This window comes from Leopardus geoffroyi, chromosome B2, assembly GCF_018350155.1.
Source record: "Leopardus geoffroyi isolate Oge1 chromosome B2, O.geoffroyi_Oge1_pat1.0, whole genome shotgun sequence".
NCBI lineage: Eukaryota > Metazoa > Chordata > Mammalia > Carnivora > Felidae > Leopardus > Leopardus geoffroyi.
In genome coordinates this window covers 144,057,652-144,077,187 of record NC_059332.1, presented here as the reverse complement: position 1 = coordinate 144,077,187, position 19,536 = coordinate 144,057,652, and the positions used below count along the sequence as shown (strand labels likewise).

The 19,536-nt window shown below is 45.7% G+C and overlaps 3 protein-coding genes and 2 non-coding genes across 5 annotated transcripts in view; 3 read left to right on the top strand and 2 right to left on the bottom strand.

Moving 5' to 3' along the window:
- Nucleotides 1-1,514: 1,514 nt before the first annotated feature.
- On the bottom strand, nt 1,515-7,441 carry MRPL18 (mitochondrial ribosomal protein L18). Its single transcript, XM_045500198.1, has 5 exons — nt 6,639-7,441; nt 6,168-6,354; nt 2,647-2,878; nt 1,950-2,159; nt 1,515-1,711 (listed from the first exon to the last, which is right to left on the bottom strand). The coding sequence occupies exons 1-4, from the start codon at nt 6,688-6,690 to the stop codon at nt 2,088-2,090; spliced, it is 543 nt and encodes a 180-aa protein (XP_045356154.1). The 5' UTR covers nt 6,691-7,441; the 3' UTR covers nt 1,515-1,711; nt 1,950-2,087.
- A 23-nt stretch (nt 7,442-7,464) lies between these two features.
- Nucleotides 7,465-19,063, top strand: TCP1 (t-complex 1). The gene is made up of 12 exons (XM_045500195.1): nt 7,465-7,956; nt 8,799-8,884; nt 9,081-9,209; nt 10,925-11,022; nt 11,397-11,507; nt 12,050-12,231; nt 12,616-12,742; nt 16,585-16,760; nt 17,129-17,252; nt 17,560-17,752; nt 18,111-18,274; nt 18,759-19,063. The coding sequence occupies exons 1-12, from the start codon at nt 7,893-7,895 to the stop codon at nt 18,973-18,975; spliced, it is 1,671 nt and encodes a 556-aa protein (XP_045356151.1). The 5' UTR covers nt 7,465-7,892; the 3' UTR covers nt 18,976-19,063.
- Nucleotides 11,173-11,312, top strand: LOC123610067. The gene has a single exon (XR_006718092.1). It is a non-coding gene; the product is annotated as a small nucleolar RNA SNORA29 (small nucleolar RNA).
- Nucleotides 17,312-17,443, top strand: LOC123610063. Its single transcript, XR_006718089.1, has one exon. It is a non-coding gene; the product is annotated as a small nucleolar RNA SNORA20 (small nucleolar RNA).
- ACAT2 (acetyl-CoA acetyltransferase 2) overlaps nt 18,969-19,536 on the bottom strand; it is a 16,615-nt gene continuing 16,047 nt past the window's right edge. The window contains exon 10 of the mRNA XM_045500196.1: nt 18,969-19,367. Coding sequence (XP_045356152.1) covers nt 19,197-19,367 — 171 coding nt within the window. The 3' untranslated portion in view covers nt 18,969-19,196. The remainder of the gene's footprint in view (nt 19,368-19,536) is intronic.

Here is a 19,536-nt window from a genome sequence, read left to right as displayed (position 1 = left end):
CGGGGGGTGGGGGGGGAGGAACCCACGTACAGTGTCACTTCCAGGTGAACTCTATTTTTGTCTCCGTCAATTTCCGAAGCCACTAGTCCATCGGTCTTTACGTCTTCCCTTGAAGGCTTCTCAGAACCAATCATACTTTTAAAAAATGTTGGTGCATACTTAGCTTTTTTCAGCAACCTATCAAATATTCAGATTGGAAATAGTAATGTGATTTCACTTATGTATGTATAATTGGGATACACATTTAAAAACGGGGAGGAAATGCTCCAGAAGCTACCCTAACTGCTTACATGTTCTTCCTCTTCACATCTGTCTTAAATAGCCAGAAGTAGTTAACCTCTTTTGATTTATTTTTTTATTTTTTTTCAATATATGAAATTTATTGTCAAATTGGTTTCCATACAACACCCAGTGCTCATCCCAAAAGGTGCCCTCCTCAATACCCATCACCCACCCTCCACTCCCTCCCACCCCCCATCAACCCTCAGTTTGTTCTCCGTTTTTAACAGTCTCTTATGCTTTGGCTCTCTCCCACTCTAACCTCTTTTTTTTTTTTTCCTTCCCCTCCCCCATTGGGTTTCTGTTAAGTTTCTCAGGATCCACATAAGAGTGAAACCATATGGTATCTGTCTTTCTCTGTATGGCTTATTTCACTTAGCATCACACTCTCCAGTTCCATCCACGTTGCTACAAAAGGTCATGTTTCATTTTTTCTCATTGCCACGTAGTATTCCATTGTGTATATAAACCACAATTTCTTTATCCATTCATCAGTTGATGGACATTTAGGCTCTTTCCATAATTTGGCTATTGTTGAGAGTGCTGCTATGAACATTGGGGTACAAGTGCCCCTATGCATCAGTACTCCTGTATCCCTTGGATAAATTCTTAGCAGTGCTATTGCTGGGTCATAGGGTAGGTCTATTTTTAATTTTCTGAGGAACCTCCACACTGCTTTCCAGAGTGGCTGCACCAATTTGCATTCCCACCAACAGTGCAAGAGGGTTCCTGTTTCTCCACATCCTCTCCAGCATCTATAGTCTCCTGATTTGTTCCTTTTGGCCACTCTGACTGGCGTGAACCTCTTTTGATTTAATCCACTCCCGTGAGAGAGCTGCCGTGACTCCCACCCCACACAGCTTCACCACCCATCCAACAAACTCAATTAATGGCATATGATATACACCAGCCCTGCTCCTTTCCACCGCTGCTTCAGTTCCCCACTGTGCTTTCTTCTTTCAAATCTGCTTCTGCAGGTTAGGGTTCAGGAGCCCAACTGAGGTTAGGATTTGTCCCTTTTCATCACAGCACTAAGGCTATTTATAATAAATTGATTGATACAGGCATTTCCTATTTAAAAAAAAAAAGTCCACACTCTGAGCAGCAACGGCCATCGTTTATTGAGATCACCCTCTGCGCTGGACGTGGTGAGATGCAGTTTGCATAAACCTCGTGTGTGTGCTCTTGCCACAGTGAGCTCAAAGACAAAAAAAAAAATTCATTTAACCAGAAAGTGTTCATAATATGCATTTATTCTTTAGCTTATAAACAATTTGTCCTTCGAAAGTTAATTATCATTGGCAACAGCTTTTCTCAGGTACTTCTGTCCAAGAGAAGGTAAGAATTTAGCCCTTGATGAGCAACAACAAAATACACACACACACACACACACACACACACACACACACACACAAGGGGTGAAAGGGGCGACCTTCTTTCTTTTTTTTTTTTTTTCAACGTTTATTTTTTATTTTTGGGACAGAGAGAGACAGAGCATGAACGGGGGAGGGGCAGAGAGAGAGGGAGACACAGAATCGGAAACAGGCTCCAGGCTCTGAGCCATCAGCCCAGAGCCCGACGCGGGGCTCAAACTCACGGACCGCGAGATCGTGACCTGGCTGAAGTCGGACGCTTAACCGACTGCGCCACCCAGGCGCCCCAGGGACGACCTTCTTAACTGGTAATAACATTCCACTGTTACGTGATTGTATAAAACTTCCAAGCTGGCTGTTCTTCCAGATGCTCTCTTCTGAAGGACGTAACAGCTCACAGCTTTATATCCATACGTTCGGAACGATGCTTCTAGTTCATTCATAGATTCTCCGGGGCTCCTGCAGCACCACACCGCCTTCTGTCACGGCACTCTGTAGTCGCTTCATCTGGTTTTGAAGATCAGAAAAAAGGAAAAGATGAAGTCAGCACAGTAAGCGGACAATACACCGTGCTTCTCACTCCTCAAAAGAAAGAGAGATGAAACAGCTGACTTGCTCCTTGCTAACTTCCAAGCCTCCCCTGGTTTTTCAGAAAGCGATCTTAATGACACGGATAAGAAGAGACCTTCGAGACGTCAAAGACTAATAGTGTCTCGTCACACACGAAATGTTAACACGTGAACGGGGAAGCAGAGCAGTCCACGTTGCGGCTGTACACCAGCCCCCCTGGATGGACTCTGGACAAGCCAGCCTCAGGTTACTTGTACACAGGACAGGGGATACTAATCCTGACCCTCTGGGCCACTCTGCAGGTCAGGATACCCACCTCAGCACCTGCCACGTGGAAAGAACCTGAGAAATGCAATTACCGTTACTATGTAAGCACCTGACATCGGGAATTAATACCTTCTAAATAAATACGAAACCAAAATACCGAGTCTGAGGCTGCCTCCCACGGAGTGGGCTGGTAGACCATGAAGTTGATCCCTGCCTCCAAGCATCGCTCTGCCAGCACCCGTCCCACGCTCTCACAGGCCACCACGTTTGTGGTGCTGTAAAGATGCTTTTTAATGGCCCACTCCCGGGTGGACGCTGAAACCACAACCTGGCCACTGCGATGCTCAACAAGCGCTTCCACGTGATGCTGAGTCCTTATAACTCGCAACCTAAACGAGATGAGAACAGAATAAAATCATAAAAGAATCCTAAAGATTAAAAAGCCTCAGGTGAATAAACGCCAAATATTTCTCAAGAACACAGTGTTTCATTTACTTCAACGCACTTAACCTGGATTTTACTTGGGGAAGGTGTTTGTCCTCTGCCTTTGTGAGGATAACCTCAATAACTAAACCAAACATTTCCACTTAACACCTCAAATATCCTAGAGAAATTTGGTATCTGAAAAGTGAGAATTATTGACACAGCAGCTACCTCAAAAAAGGATTTAAGGAGGCAGAGCTAAGCTGTGACCCTGCGATGAGTAAGGATGTATTTACTCTAAGCCTTTATTTATCAGCTAACACCAAAATAAAGATTGATCAAAGACTTAAATGTAAAAAACTGAAATCATAATACTAGAAGGTACACTTTTTTTTTACAATCTCGAAGTAAGCCTATTTAAATATGATATCAAACCATGTCATTCAGTTTTTATAAAGACTGACAAATTTTTCTGCAGTTAAAAAAAAAAAAACAGGAAGCTGAAACCAAAAGGCAAGCTAGAAACAAAAAACACTTTAAACACATATTATGCAAAGAGGTAATTTCCATGTAAAAAGCCCCCTATAATCAATAAGAAAATGACCAATAACTTAACAGGCAAAAGATCTGAACAGCCTGTTCACGGAAATAGAAAATATTAATGGCCCTTAGGCCCATGAAAACATGTCCAACCTCACTGATCAAATGCATGGAAAAAAACCATTCATTGCAACCCTGTTTGGAAATCACTGCGGTAATCAACGATATGGAGCCAGCCAACGAAAGCATCCATGTGGTGGTATTCTATGCAGTCACCAGAACGAAGTAGCACTTTATGACGATGCTGCTGACATTTATTGAGCATCTACTGTGCCGGGCATGGTCCTGTTTCAGGCATAGTTCATGTAGCAAAATAATCTCATAACCATTTCTTTTGATTTTTGTTTTTTTTTTTTTTTTATTTTGATTTTGTTTTTTGTTTTTTGTTTCAGTCAGAAACTGACCCAAAAAGGTTATGTCACTTTAGCAAGATTACAACTAACGGTAAGTAATGGAGCTGGGATTTCGGTCCAGGGGTCTGGTTCCAGAGCCAATGTTCTTAACCAACACAAAGGAATTCCAAGATGTACTTTGAAGGACGCAGGGAGGATTCAGGCGAAAAACAGTGTATGTGGTGTGCTAAAAGATTTGTAATTTATTCATTTTTTTTATCTCAGAGAAAGAGAGCAAGCAGGGGACAGAGAGAGAATCCCAAGTGGGTTCTGCACTCAGTGCAGAGCCTGACACAGGGCTTGACCTCACGACCATGAGATCATGACCTGAGCTGAAATCAAGAGTGGGCCACAGTCTGCTGATCCTTATCCTAAACCATGTGCTCAACAAAGACAGAGGACTCATCTCTAAGGTCACTTCCTACTATAAAATACCAAAATTCTATACGGATAATACTGTGAATATGACTGATAGAACAAAAAACAGGTGGGAAAATAGATCTCTAATTATTTAAATGATCCAAATATTAAGGGAATAGGTTTGGTGTTTCAAAAGCTTTTTTGACTTAAGATCCAGATTAATTCAAGTTATCTGCCTTCTCCCTTTGACTCCTCCCTATGTACACTAAGTAAAAATGCATCATAACAACTGTAACACTTCATTATCCCTATTCCATCTTTCACTACGAACCCATGAAAACATCTGCCGACAGGGATGACGTCTACTCTATGTTTGCATCTCTTGCCTCTAGCAAAATGCCTATGAAACGCCACAGGCCTAATGATTGTTGAATGAATATATCACACAGATACGATTTCTAACTTTCCGTTACAATTTTACGGAGTCCTTAAGAAACGTTCCCCTTTAACACATGCTTACTAAGTAAATCAGCAGATAAAATAAAGCAGCACAGTGATAATAATTTCTAGTGGCCTGGCTCTTAGGGAAGACCAAACATATCTGAATCCTAGCTCTGGTGCTCATTATTAACCTTGTCCCCTTATGCCTCAATTGTCTTGCTCCTATAAAATGGAGGACGTTATTGCACCTGCTTCATAAAGTAATTTTAAGGATTAAATGAGAAAACGTACATAAAGCAACTAATGTAGTTCCTGGAAAATACAAAGCGGTCAATAAACAACCATCTTTATAACAAAGAAGAGACTCCTAATCAGGGCGCCTGGGTAGCTTGGTCCGTTGGGCGTCCAACTTCAGCTCAGGTCTTGATCTCATGGTTCATGGGTTCGGGCCTCGCGTCAGGCTCTGTGCTGACAGCTCAAAGCCTGACGCCTGCTTCAGGTTCTGTGTCTCCCCCTCTCTCTGCCCCTCCCATGCTCATGCTCTGTCTCTCAAAAATAAATAAACGTTACAACAAAAAATTAAAAAAAAAAAAAAAAAGAATAGACTCCTAACTTGTCTTTCTGCTTCAACCCTACCCCCTTAAAAATCTGCTCGGGGCGCCTGGGTGGCGTAGTCGGTTGGGCGTCCGACTTCAGCCAGGTCACGATCTCGCGGTCCGTGAGTTCGAGCCCCGCGTCAGGCTCTGGCTGATGGCTCGGAGCCTGGAGCCTGTTTCCGGTTCTGTGTCTCCCTCTCTCTCTGCCCCTCCCCCGTTCATGCTCTGTCTCTCTCTGTCCCAAAAATGAATAAACGTTGAAAAAAAAAAAAAAAATTAAAAAAAAAAAAAAAAAAAATCTGCTCACCCCAAAGCAACGAGAATGACCTTTAATTCAAACTCAAACTTTAAACCCTCTCACAGTTTCCTACTGTAGTGAAAAGAAATCATAAATTGCTTACTTCAATTTACAAAGTTAATGATCGGTCTCCTACCTACTCCTCTATTTTCACCTTACGCTATCCACTCCTTCGCACACTAAGCTCACTAAGCTCCAGGTACACAGGCCTTTTAGTCCTTCCAACACACAAGCCCATTACCACCCTGGCCGTTTCCTCTGCTGGGAATGCTCTTCCTGGCAGACTGTCTTCTCCCTATCTTCTAGAAGGAGCCTTAGCAAGCACCCAGCCCCCCCCCCCCCGCCCCGTTCTAACATCATCCTCTTTAAATTTTCTTCCTGACATTTATTTACTGTTTGTCCCCCCACGCCCGTCTCCTCCTCTGCTAACGTCTCCTCCACCACCGAACAGCAGATTCCTGCGAAGAGAATCCCCAGAAGTATCTGGCAGGTTAACTGAATTGATGAAACCAACTTGTGGCGCACCCTGCACTGCTCTGTCAGTCAATTACCTGGCCGATGTTATTACCTGTGCCAGAACTCACGGGAGGGCCACGCTGTCCCCCAACCCCGCTCTTTCCTGGCCACAGCTAAGAGCTCCAGATTGCGCGGGTTCCGGTTGGTGAACTCTGGCGCAACGGCTTCATTTTCCAGAGGATCCACTCCAGGCTTCACCGCTGGCTTGGAACTGGTTGAGAGCGCTGCGACCCCACACCCTAAGAATGGAAACCACCACATGTATCTTTGAAAGAACCACGGACAAAACTGGAATGTGATCTAACCTCTGTCCCCATTCACTCCCCGAATCTTCCCTCCCCGGAAGGGGGAGAAAAGGTAAGTCTGGTCACAGAGTCCAGTCATCACAGATCCTGGTTCTTGACTTCCTACTACTGTCCTCACAATGCTGTTAGCCTGGGATGTGCTGAATATAAATCACTACTTGCGTGTGCACGCTTATTGGGCAGGCCCTGGGAAGTTATCTGAGAGAAGTGGGAATTACCGCGGCTCCTGCAGACCGACAGCCACTCCCAGAACCGCGACCGGAGCGCCATCGCTGAGGGATCGCGAGCACAGCCTCGGAAAAGCCTCGCGAGGTTTCCTCATCGAGGTCCCAACCGCTCGCCAGCCGCAGCCATATTAACTCAGGGAAAAGAACTCGGATCCCGGAGGTCACAGACGTCTCTGCCCGGAACTAACAAGCCCCTCCGCCGAGCGGCTGAGAGGGCGGTCCGTCACCTCTGTTCCTCCAATCACCGCCTATGCTGAGATGGACGCGACCTTGGAGCCCGCCAACCACCTCGCTGCAACGCGACTGGGGGCGGAACGCAACGCACTAGGTTAGGAGAGCTTTTAGCGTTGAGTCGCGGGTCCGAGGCACCCGTAACTTCGCGTTGCCGTATTTGGCTCCCGTAGTCGCAAAGCCTCGGCCGATCGTTGTCGAACCCACACACAGCCCCGCTGAGCAATAGGAGAAACTGGGCAGCGCAAGATGCAGTTTCTCATCAGAAGCCGTGATTGTCATTTCCCCGGATGGCCCGTGTAACACTCTTGCCCCGCCCCACCCAGGCTCAGGCCCCGAGCTTATGCTGTGACTCGCCGCATGCTCTCCGAGCAAGCTCATACGTTTAACGAGAACACGACCGTTAAACGAACACACCACACTCTCTCCGTAGCGCAGTTTTACCTTGAAGGGCCCGCCCTTTCTAGTTACACCCTATCTACAAGCTCCGCCCTGCCATCCACTTTTTCTAGAAGGCACTAGAATGTGCAAATGCGCACGCGCAACCCGTGTCTGGGGGAGGTGGGGGAGAATCTTCAGCCGAGCACCTCCTTCCTCCCCAAGTCCCAGAGCCCGACTTCCGTTCTCCTGCGTTCGCGCCCTTCTCATTCGCTCTCTAATTGGGTGAAAATGCTGAGCCCGCCCTCTCCGGCTCCTCACTTCCGGGTCTTTTGCACTTTTCTCTCCCCTCCCTCCCCCTCCCTCCCTTCCCGCCCTGCCCCGCGGCCGGGCCGGGGGAGCGGTGTTCCCAGCAGTCTCCGCGGCCTCGCTCAGGCCCGTTCCACGCCGTAGCCGCCACCGCTCTTGTGGACGCCACCGGGCGTAGGGACCCGTACGCTGGTTCCCTGCGGTGAGAGTGAAACTCGACGTGCACGCCGCAGCCGCCACCGCTCTTGTGGCCGCCACCGGGCGTAGGGACCCGTACGCTGGTTCCCTGCGGTGAGGGTGAAACTCGACGTGCACGCCGCCGCGAAGATGGAGGGGCCTTTATCCGTGTTCGGAGACCGCAGCACCGGGGAGGCGATCCGCTCCCAGAACGGTAAGGGAGAACAAGGCCCGCCGTGGGCCGGCCTCCCGGCCCCATCCCGGCCCTCCCTATTAGAGCCAGGGCTGCGGGTCTTGCGCTTTCCTCATCTGTACCGCTAAAGGGCCCAGTCCGGTCTCTGCGGGGCGGCAGCGCCCTCTATTCCCGTAGGGGAGGATTTCCGGAACACCCAGCACGTTTTGGAGAACTGTCCCCGCTGCGTGTGGTTGGCAGTGGATGCTCAGGCCCGGGAGTTGAGAAGCGCTCCCCAGCCTGGAAAACCAGCCGCCCGCATTGACACGTGCTGGTCACGCCCCACGTCCCCTTTGGTCCGGGTGCCCTGCGCCTCGTATGTTCCGATTCTAACCAGGAGGAGCGTGGCTCTCAATCTTTGGACCTCGTTTTTGGGCTCTTAAGCCGAAAACGCTAGCTTTAACTGCTGGTTGTACTGATGAGCAAATGGCCACAGTCCAGCAAATGGGCCACTGTACCCCACTGGTTATTATCTGCAGTACACGTCAGGTGCCCGGATGTCCAGATCCGAATCTTATCCACCTATCGCCGGCAGGTTTTTATAGTAAAATTGGTTGACGAAATCTCAGTTGAACGTTAGCATAAGTGATACTGAAAGTGAGGTTATTGTAGCAAACAAGAGGATTAAGACATTAGTTGCTGTTTAGTCGAGAGCGTGGACACTTTTGAAATCAGGGATGTTTGCCGATCTTAACCATTTTAAGTAATTTGGATAGATTGGTAGATTTGGAAAATCCAGAGGCTGTTGGGTGTCACCTTCTTTAGGCTGAAATGGTTGTCATTTGGAGCAGTGGGTTTAAAAAAATTTTTTTTTATTTCTACAGTTATGGCAGCAGCTTCTATTGCCAATATCGTAAAAAGTTCTCTTGGTCCAGTTGGCTTGGATAAAATGTTGGTGGATGATATTGGTGTAAGTACACTTACGTGTTGTGTGTTACTCTAAAGAGAAATGGTTCTTAACTATTAATGTGAATTCTCTGTTTTTATCATAATCCTGGTATTGGAAGGTGCAGCAAAGGTGGTAATAGGGGTTTGTGTTAATTTAGAGGTTGTCCTGTGTCTGCAAGTGATTGTGTTGTCTCTTTTCTTTCCTGCAAATTTCTTAGGATGTAACCATTACTAATGATGGTGCAACCATCCTGAAGTTACTGGAGGTCGAACATCCAGCAGCTAAAGTTCTTTGTGAGCTGGCTGATCTGCAAGACAAAGAAGTGGGAGATGGAACCACTTCCGTGGTAGGTAGTTGGTTACCTGGTAGGTGGCTAGAGACTAGTTGTTCTCCTAGAATGGACTTTCACAAACTGAAGCTATAAGTAAGTCAAGGGGGAGAAAATTTACTTTGCTTCTGGGATAGATAGAATTCAAAAACCAGTGCGTGTAGTTTGTACAAAGGAGAGAAACTTAAGAGATAATACAGTCCACTCGGTTTAAATGTAGATTTTCAGGGGCGTCCGGGTAGCTCAGTCAGTTAAGCGTCAGACTCTTGATCTCACGGTTCTTGAGATCTCAGCCCCACATCCCACTCTGTGCTGACAGTATGGAGCCTGCTTGGGATTCTCTGTCCCTCTCTCTGCCTACCCCACTTGCACTTTCTCTCTCTCTCAAAATAAATAATGTAAAAGTAAATGTGGGTTTTCACAAGTTTCCTGAGTTTTTCAGCCACAACAGTATTTATACATATACACGAGGGTTTTTTTTTTAATGGTTTCATTAAAAGGTCTTACGTTTTCGCCACCTGAAACTTAGAAGTTCCTAAAACTTTCTCTTTATAATTATCTAGGGAAGAAATGTTACTGGGTTTAAGAAAAAAAGTTTGCATTTTGAATTTCATGGGTTCATAATGGGAGCGTGAAAAAGTAAATGTGATCAGTAACAATACAAATTTCTGGAAGATCATCCAGCACGCTGATGTGGTGTGTTGTGTAGTGTAGAAACAGGATTTAGTGAGGAACAAATAATAATTCACTGTAAAGAGGCAGGCCAGTGATTTGTGGGGAAAATCTTTGTATTTCTAGATTAAACATTAACTCATGAAAGAATGGAATCTATCTCTTCTGAAATAACAAGAATAGTTTTTGTCTAAATAACTTTATTATGATTTTAAAAACAAAGTGATAATTTTCCTAGAAGAAATAGACAGAATATTTGGTTTTGTAATATCTTTAGAAGAATGATTTAAAAAAATTTTTTTTTAGTGTTTGTTTTTGAGAGAGGTACAGAGACACAGTGTGAGCAAGGGAGGGGTAGAGAGAGGGAGACAAAGAATCTGAAGCAATCTCCAGGTTCCCAGCTGTCAACACAGAGCCCGGTGCAGGACTCGAACTCACAAACTGAGATCACGACCTGACCCGAAGTTGGACGCTCAACCGACTGATTGAGTTACCCCTAGAAGAATGCTTTTTAAGATCGATCAAGTAATAGTCTGAAATAATAGACCTCATTTGAATAGTCACACTGTTCACTTGGCTTCTGTTGAGCACTTCCTCTTTAAAGGTAACATGTGCAGTTCTCTACCATTGTGTGGCCTGGCTCCTATTTGCTTTGGCCATCTGCGTGTAAATAAAACACTGTGTATAGCTCTCTTTTCTCCAGGTTTCCAATAACCAGTTATTCATCATCGTCACCGTTTTTTGTTTTTTTTTTTTTTAACCTTTATTTATTTTTGAGACAGAGAGAGACAGAGCATGAACGGGGAAGGGTCAGAGAGAGGGAGACACAGAATCTGAAACAGGCTCCAGGCTCTGAGCTGTCGGCACAGAGCCTGACGTGGGGCTTGAACTCACGGACCGCGAGATCATGACCTGAGCCGAAGTCGGACGCTTAACCGACTGAGCCACCCAGGCGCCCCTCGTCGTCACCATTTAACACTAGCTGATCGTTGTTGCAGTGTTGTTTTTACATAGGCGCGTGTTGTCAGACTCCGTCAGAGCAATGAATCTTTTCTCAACAGGTTATTATTGCAGCAGAACTTCTTAAAAATGCCGATGAACTAGTCAAACAGAAGATTCATCCCACGTCAGTTATTAGTGGCTATCGACTTGCTTGCAAGTAAGATTGCGGTCAGGGAAGATTTTACGTTATCTGATGTTATTTGTAAAAAGTCTGTGTTCTGTAAATGTTATTAATGACTAAATTTATTTTGAAAAAGTCACATTTTAGTAGCGATATTTGAGTAAGAAACAGGGCTAGTTTTTTTTTTTTCCCATTTGACTACCACATTTTCTCCCAATAATAGATTTTGGTGGCTATGCTTATGGGATAGATAAAAATTGCCGTGATCTGACGAGGGAGGACTTACTTGTGTCCTCCTCCTGTATGAAATGGCTGAACAAAAAATTGGTCCCCGTGACGTTTTGCCATTGTGAGAAAACAAAGTTTGAGTAGTGAATTTATAAATGTCTTTTCCTACACACTTCAAACAGGGAAGCTGTGCGATACATCAGTGAAAATCTAATTATTAACACAGATGAACTCGGAAGAGATTGCCTGATCAATGCTGCTAAGACATCGATGTCTTCCAAAATCATCGGAATGTATCCTTGTGATGGTTCCATAAAGTTGAGGCTTTTTAAAGAGTAAGATCTTGTTTTTGTGCCGGGTGATACTGTATTGAAATTGCTTCCTTCCTTGCTTTCCTAGGGGGAATGTCAGTAGTGTGTAATAGTAATAGGAATTGCAGGTAGCAATAAATGGTATTTTAACATTTTGACAGCATAATTAATGTTTTGTTTTTTTGATGAAATGGTTAAAAGGAAGTGCATTTGACTTACCCTGGTTTTGGGGCGCCTGGGTGGCTCAGTCGGTTAAGCGTCCGACTTCGGCTCAGGTCACGATCTCGCGGTATATGAGTTCGAGCCCGGCATTGGGCTCTGTGCTGACTGCTCAGAGCCTGGAGCCTGTTTCGGGTTCTGTCTCCCTCTCTCTCTGACCCTCCCCCGTTCGTGCTCTGTCTCTCTCTGTCTCAAAAATAAATAAACGTTAAAAAAAAATTTTTTTTTTTTAAAGAATTACCCTGGTTTTTGTGAGCACCCATTATCCATTCTGTGTCTCTTGTTCTCCTTAACTGTTGGCTTAGAAATGGTGATTTCTTCGCGAATATGGTAGTAGATGCTGTGCTTGCAGTTAAATACACAGACGTGAGGGGCCAGCCTCGCTATCCTGTCAATTCTGTTAATATCCTGAAAGCGCACGGGAGGAGTCAGACGGAGAGTCTGCTCATCAGTGGCTACGCACTCAACTGTGTGGTGGGATCGCAGGGTAAGCTTCAGGATTTGGTACTAAGGGTCAAAATTTGCCGTCCGTGGAATACATCCCATACCTTCTTAGGGGAGCGCTCCACGACTTGCACTTTCCAGTTCTTCAGTAAAGCCCAAGGGCAGAGGAAATTGTAGATGACTTTTTCAGTTTCGCTTGTGTAACTTAAGCTCATGAAGCTTGGGGAAAACGCAAGTTAAAGACCACGTAAAGGCTGTAAAAGTTTGTTTCTATGGTTAGATGTTATAAAATCTAAATTTTTGTCTTCGTAGATAACGTAATCTAATATTTCTTGCTATTTTTTAATCAGGCTTTGAGAATACCCGTATTTTATAAAACGTGACGTCGTTACAGTTCACAGTTATTTAACGTTCCATTCAATTGCAGGCATGCCCAAGAGAATAGTGAACGCAAAGATTGCTTGCCTTGACTTCAGCCTGCAGAAGACAAAAATGAAGCTTGGTGTACAGGTGGTTATTACAGACCCTGAAAAACTGGACCAGATTAGACAGAGGTATGTTTAGAGATTATTTTTGACCTTTGAAAGCGGTGTCTGGAAATGATACTTTCGTTAGAGCCGGTAACAAGGAAAAAGGATCCTAAGGAGTGGTGACATCTCCTAGATAACAGCAAGTAATCAATCAGTTGCCAGGGAGCAGAGGATGGTGATTATGCAGCTGGAGGTTTTAAACTGTGGTGTCTCAGAGGACTAGAAAAGTTAGGATTTTAAAAAGTTGTTTTTAATGTGTATTATTTTTGAGCGGAGGGGAGGGCAGAGAAAGAGGGAGACACAGACTCCGAAGCAGGCTTTTAAGCTCTGAGCTGTCCACACAGACCCTGATGTGGAGCTCGAACTCACAAACCTGAGCCGAACTCAACAATCTATGAAATCGTGGCCTGAACCAAAGATGGACGCTCAACCGAATGAGCCACCCAGACGCCCCCAAGAATTAGGATTTTTGACCAGAGTCAAACTTGCTGGAAGGCTAGAAAATGTGGTGATCTGGTGTTTTAAGATAGACCCGGGGTGATAGAACTTCAACGAAACCTTGTAGAACGTCAGTTTTAGGAGTGACTAATGTTACAGACCTGCCAAGGAATGTACTTCCTCGAGTAGTAGAGTGTGCACTGTGTGTCCCCTGGACGCCAGGCCCCAGGGGACGCTAACGCTGTTCCTGATTGGTTAACGTGCTCCAGAGCTACGCTCTGACCGCTACCCTGGATTTTGACTGCCTGCTTCCACTGGACTGTATCACTCAACTCTTTTTTGTTGTTGTTTGTTTTTAATGGTTGGTTGGTTGGTTGGTTGGTTAAAAAGGAAGAAAAACAGTAATTGAACCAAGCTACAAGAAGTCTTTGCCAAAAGTCAGTCATGCTTTTTGCCTTTCAGATCTGCCTATGTATTTTTTTTCTTCCTGCAAACAAAGTGTCCTTTCTTCTACCGGAGGCCGATCAGTCCCTCTAGGGTGACTGTTCTCAAGCTGCATATTCAGTTACTAATTCTGGTTCTTTTTAAAGTTTATTTGGAGGCAGAGTACGCTAGCGGGGGAAGGGCAGAGAGAGAATCTGCTGACAGCACAGAGCCCCACTTGGGGCTCGATCTCAGGAGCCATGAGATCATGACCTGAGCTGAAATCAAGAGTTGGATGCTGAACCGACTGAGCCACCCAGGCGCCCCTGTGTCTCATCTCCTTGGCAGCTGTGCCCTCCAGTGGAGGACCATTTGCTAAGGTCACTAGTCGTCTCTAGTGTAAAATTCAGTAGACGCTTTCAACTCACTTGACCTTTCTCGAGCTGGTGACTACTTCCTTCTTGAAACACTGGGAGGTGGGAGGCAGCTCGGTGGTGCTGCCCTGTCTTGTGTTTGTATGCGTGGGCAGCCCCGGGGTCTGCTCTGCTCTCCCCAGAATAAGCCCTTGTCATTCCTGTGACTGCGGGTATTCTTCCCGTGTTGGAGACTTCCAGAATGTGCTGCTCTGAGCTCCAGACACCTGTGAATGCTTCTTACACATCTCAGTATGTTTAAAACCAAACTTTGGGTGATACCCATAAATCTGCGTTCTAGCGATGGGGACCCCTCAGGCAGAAAACTAGGAAATACCTTGGCTCTTTTTACCTAATGCCTTTCTCCCTTCTAATGTATCACCAAGACCCTTGATTTCTGTCGTCACATTAAATCTCAGATTCATCTACTTCCTATTTTCTTGCCCCTGTCGAGGGGCAGCTAAGCTGCTCCTCTGGGTTTCACTCTTGGCCCCTCCCAGGCGTTTTCCATACAGCAGCCACGGTCATCTCGTCATTTCCAAGGCAGAGCCTTTTGTAGGCTTCCCGTCGCTCTGGGATAGGTTTTTTCCTGTCTTAGTATTTTTTTCCGCTGTGGTCCAGCCACAGCTGGAAGAGTCCGTCAGACTCCCCTGCCGGCCCCTAGTAACGTTCTTCCGTCCGCTTATACTCTCTGCCTGCTTATTTTTTTAGCTCCGAGAACAGCTTGTTGTCTTTCCCTCCGAAGTGTGCTCTGCCATGAGTTCCTGTACTTGCTCTTCCCGCCCGTCAGCAGTTTCTGTGTTTGTGGGACTTGGGCCAGAAGCTCTGAAGGCAGAGCCTGAAGGATATGCTTGGCTTCGCAGCCGCTGCCCATCCTGCGGCGTGTGGCCCAGAGCATTTGTCACGGTTTATAGACCGCTTTACCTTGGGGTTCGTCTTTGTCTTATTTTTTAAAAAGCCCTTTGAATGACAAGTGAAATAGTTTTAATAATCTATAACGTGTTGACTTTTTCAAATCTGTGTCCCTTCCCCATAGCTTGCTTGTGATTTCTGTCCTGTGCCCTCCTCCTGGCAGCTCCGCCTGATTAACACGGGGGCTTTGGACGCATCTTTTGAAAACCGGACTCTACTTTCTCGTCCTGCCCCATAACCTGTTAGTTTTTGTTTTCCGCCGGGAGTCACTGGCTGAACCTCCCTGTCACCAAGCGTAAACCGGGACCTCTCTGTTCAGAACATCTGTTCGCATCAGATACGCTCCTGTGCCTCCAGTTACTGCTTCCTCGCCTCATTCCTCTGTCTCTCCAGTGCGGTGCCCACATTGACATCGGGGCATCCTTTTGAAAACACGGATAATACTCTTACTTAAAAACGTTAAACTTCTTGGGGTGCCTGGCCGGCTCGGTCAGTAGGGCATGTGACTCTTGATCTCGGGGCTGTGAGTTTAAACCCCACTTTGTGTGTGGAGTCTACTTAAATAAAAATAAATAAATTGGGGTGCTTGGGTAGCACAGTCAGTTGAGCGTCCCAACACTTGATTTCAGTTCAGGTCACGATCCCAGGGCTGTGGGATGGAGCTGTGTTGGACACCACACAGAGCGTGGAACCTGCTTAAGATTCTCTCCCTCCCTCTGCCCCTCTCCCCCACCCGTGCGTACTCTCTAAATTCATTATTAAAAATAAATAAAAATATTAAATTTCTTAACTGGCCCGAGACCCTTTAACATCTAACTCTTTTCTGTTCCTACTAGTCTTTTTTTTTTTTTTTTTTAATTTTTTTCTTAACGTTTATTTATTTGAGACCGAGAGAGACCGAGTATGAACGGGGGAGGGTCAGAGAGAGAGGGAGACACAGAATCCGAAACAGGCTCCAGCCTCCGAGCTGTTGGCACAGAGCCCGATGCAGGACTCGAACTCACGGACCACGAGATCACCACCTGAGCCAGAGTCGGACGCTCAACCGACTGAGCCACCCAGGCGCCCCAAAAGTTTGTTCATTTTGAGAGACAGAGACAGAGCACGAGTGGGGAAGGGGCAGAGAGAGAGGAGACACAGAATCCAAAGCAGGCTCCAGACTCTGAGCTGTCAGCACGGAGCCGGATGTGTACCTTTTTGAACGTTTGAACGCGAGATCATGACCTGAGCCAAAGTCAGATGCTCAACCGACTGAGCCACCCAGGCGCCCCTGTTCCTACTAGTCATTTCTGCTCTGGACTCCTCTTGACTCCAGACCTTCGTGCTTTCCTTGCCTCACCTGGCAGGCTGCATGTTGCTTCCCAATCATCTCTGCGTTCCATTGTAGCTAGTGCTTTTCCAGGGTATGGTTGACAGTGTTTCCCTGCCAGATCCTTAAAGGCAAGGATGCCATTCCTTGGTTCTCAGGAACTCACATTGGGGTGGGGGGAGAACTAAGTGGTAATTTTAATTTCTTGACTTTTCTGTAAGTTGATTTAAATTTTGGTCACAGAAGGGAAAGAATGTTTGATGTAATTTAATCTGCAGTTATTTTATGTGAAGTATTTAATGGAAATTGGAACTAGATTAACCACACAGAAGATAACTTTGGGTTATTACCCAAATACTTCATCTCTGTAGAGAATCTGATATCACCAAGGAGCGGATCCAGAAGATCCTGGCAACTGGTGCCAACGTTATTCTAACCACCGGTGGAATTGACGACATGTGTCTGAAGTATTTTGTGGAGACAGGTGCTATGGCAGTTCGAAGAGTTTTAAAAAGGGACCTGAAACGCATCGCTAAAGCTTCTGGAGGTAAGTCCTCTGCTCGCTCCCAGCTGCGGCGCATCACGTTACCGTATATGAGACAGTGTCTCTTTACGTTGGAATGTTATCACTAAGCAGTTTCAGAAGCAGTGGTTTTTTTTTACATCTTACTCTTTTAATGCCTTATGCTACAAATATGTCTCATAGAGCCATTTTCCACGTTACTGGAAAAGCTCTTTAACTTACTGAATGTGTTGACCTGAGAAGGTCATGGTTCCGTGTTAGGCTGAAAGGACAGTGGTTTATCTGATGCCCGTCTGTACGTTGCTCTTATCATAAATGTTTCTGAATTTGGGACAGCATATGAAAGTGTTCATGGGAAAAATGTTTACAGATCTTTGTCATCATCTTCATAGCGACTGTCTTGTCAACCCTGGCCAATTTGGAAGGAGAAGAAACTTTCGAAGCTTCAATGTTGGGACAAGCAGAAGAGGTGATACAGGAGAGAATTTGTGATGACGAACTGATCTTGATCAAAAAGTAAGAGCTGCTTTCTCAATCGAGCTGCACGGGTTTTATTAGTAAGGGGAACGGATCGTCTTCCCATTGATTTGCTGCTCTAGTCTTTCAGTGATCAGAGCAGTTATACGCGTGGGAGAGAACAATAATAGGCCGTGCGCTACCACGAGATGGAGTAACCGTTTCATCTCTTCTGCGCGGCCCAGACACTGCCTCTGTGTCTGGGTGAACCACGTGAGCAGGATTTCCAGTCGAGGTGCTTACGGTGGGTTTCTTTGTAGACGTCTATGAAAATATATTAAGAATTTCACTTTACTTTTTTAAATAGCACTAAGGCTCGTACGTCTGCATCAGTTATCTTACGTGGGGCGAATGATTTCATGTGCGATGAGATGGAGCGCTCTTTACACGATGCTCTCTGTGTGGTGAAGAGAGTGTTGGAGTCCAAATCTGTGGTTCCTGGCGGAGGTGCTGTAGAAGCGGCGCTTTCCATATACCTGGAAAACTACGCAACCAGCATGGTGAGAACACGTAGAATTGTGCTTTCTTTCAAGGAGGGCAGGGGGGGCACCATCTTTGGCTTTTTGTGGATGTACCTTCCCTGATGGGGCGCCTGGGTGGCTTGGTCCTGGTCCGTGGAGCGTCGGCATGTAGATTTCAGCTCAGGTCATGATCTCCCGGCTTGTGGAAACGAGCGCTGCCTCGGGCTCTGTGTTGACTCCCGAAGCCGGCTTGGGGTTCTCTCACTCGCTCTGCCCCTCCCCAGGTAGCGCACGCTTTTTCTTATAAAATAAGATAAACGTTCAAAAGTACACATACTCTTCTCGGTCCTCTGCTGCCGCCGTGGGTTTTAAGACCCTTCGCTGTCTTTCTTCTCAGGGGTCTCGGGAGCAGCTTGCTATTGCGGAGTTTGCAAGGTCTCTTCTTGTTATTCCTAACACACTGGCCGTGAATGCTGCCCAAGACTCCACAGATCTGGTTGCAAAGTTAAGAGCTTTCCATAATGAGGCTCAAGTCAACCCAGAACGCAAAAATCTAAAATGGTAAGCATACAATTTCCCTTTTTCACGGTCATCTGTGTATCGTGTATGGCACTTTAGCTTTGGTTTAAACTGATAAAAGATGATGACTGGTGATTAGCATTGGTGTATTTTAGTTAGCAGCTCAGAGTCCCAGCCTCTCCCTGCTTCTCTGGACAGTCACTACACCTGCACAAAGGTCCCACAGAGGCCAGGGGGTTATTTTTAGGTCATCGTATCTTCTTGAGGAGCCCCTGTTTAAGATAATGATGTTGGGAGCCCAGTATCTATCTAAGCTTTTCTATGCCTCGGTACTTATTTTGTTACTTACAGTCAAGACTGTAGTCTTAAGGGATCTATCCTGAGGTCCCTACATTTCCCAAGATTAACATTTGAATGGCGAAGCCATTCATCTCTTAAAGAGATGAGATGGGATAGGTGTGCATTATGTAAGAAATCACTTAATGGTTTTTTGGTGTTGGGTTTTTTTTTTTTTTTTTTTTTGCAGGATTGGTCTTGATTTGGTCAATGGTAAACCCCGAGACAACAAACAAGCAGGAGTATTTGAACCAACCATAGTGAAAGTTAAGAGTTTGAAATTTGCAACAGAAGCTGCAATTACCATTCTTCGAATTGATGATCTTATCAAATTACACCCGGAAAGCAAAGATGATAAGCATGGAGGTTATGAAGATGCCGTTCACTCGGGAGCCCTTGATGACTGATCTCATTTCTCTTTTATTTATAACAATGTTAGATGCAGTTATCTTGTATCTTGAGTATTACACATTAATAAAAATAACAAGCTGTCAAGCCTTGGGTTCTTACGAAAGAGGTTTCCATTCTCACTTTGGTCCTCTGATTTCACATATTACAATTTAGTACCTTGTTAGCTTAAGAAGAGATGAGGTTTCAGTTTAGTTTCGGCATGATTCATTAAGCAGTTTCATCCTCTCTGAACACACATTGCTATTCCCATCCCACCCCCAATGCATGTGGCAGCCACACCACGATGTCCACCCTTTCGCTCCATTGTGTGTAACAGGGTAACAAGAATCCGACAGCCAGATGCTCCAAGAGGGTGGCCCAAGGCTATCGCCCCTCCTTGAATGTTGACCTAAGGGGGGAAAAATATATACCGTTATTCTGTGGACATAGGGTAAAAAGTTTTGTGGGGTTTTTTTAGTATTTAGAACATGTGTGAGGTGGGGAGGGGCCAAGAGGGAGAGAGAAACCCAAGCAGGCTGGGTGTGGAGCCTGACCCCGGGCTTGATCCCACAACCATG

Coding starts and splice junctions, on each gene's coding strand:
- MRPL18 (XM_045500198.1), bottom strand. CDS start 6,690: ATGGCGCTCCGGTCGCGGTTCTGGGAGTGGCTGTCGGTCTGCAGGAGC. Junction 6,355..6,638: donor GTCGGTCTGCAGGAGCCGCG/GTAATTCCCACT, acceptor TTCCATTCTTAG/GGTGTGGGGTCGCAGCGCTC. Junction 2,160..2,646: donor GGGAGGCAGCCTCAGACTCG/GTATTTTGGTTT, acceptor CTTCAAAACCAG/ATGAAGCGACTACAGAGTGC.
- TCP1 (XM_045500195.1), top strand. CDS start 7,893: ATGGAGGGGCCTTTATCCGTGTTCGGAGACCGCAGCACCGGGGAGGCG. Junction 11,508..12,049: donor TCTTCCAAAATCATCGGAAT/GTATCCTTGTGA, acceptor CTGTTGGCTTAG/AAATGGTGATTTCTTCGCGA. Junction 18,275..18,758: donor GAACGCAAAAATCTAAAATG/GTAAGCATACAA, acceptor TTTTTTTTGCAG/GATTGGTCTTGATTTGGTCA.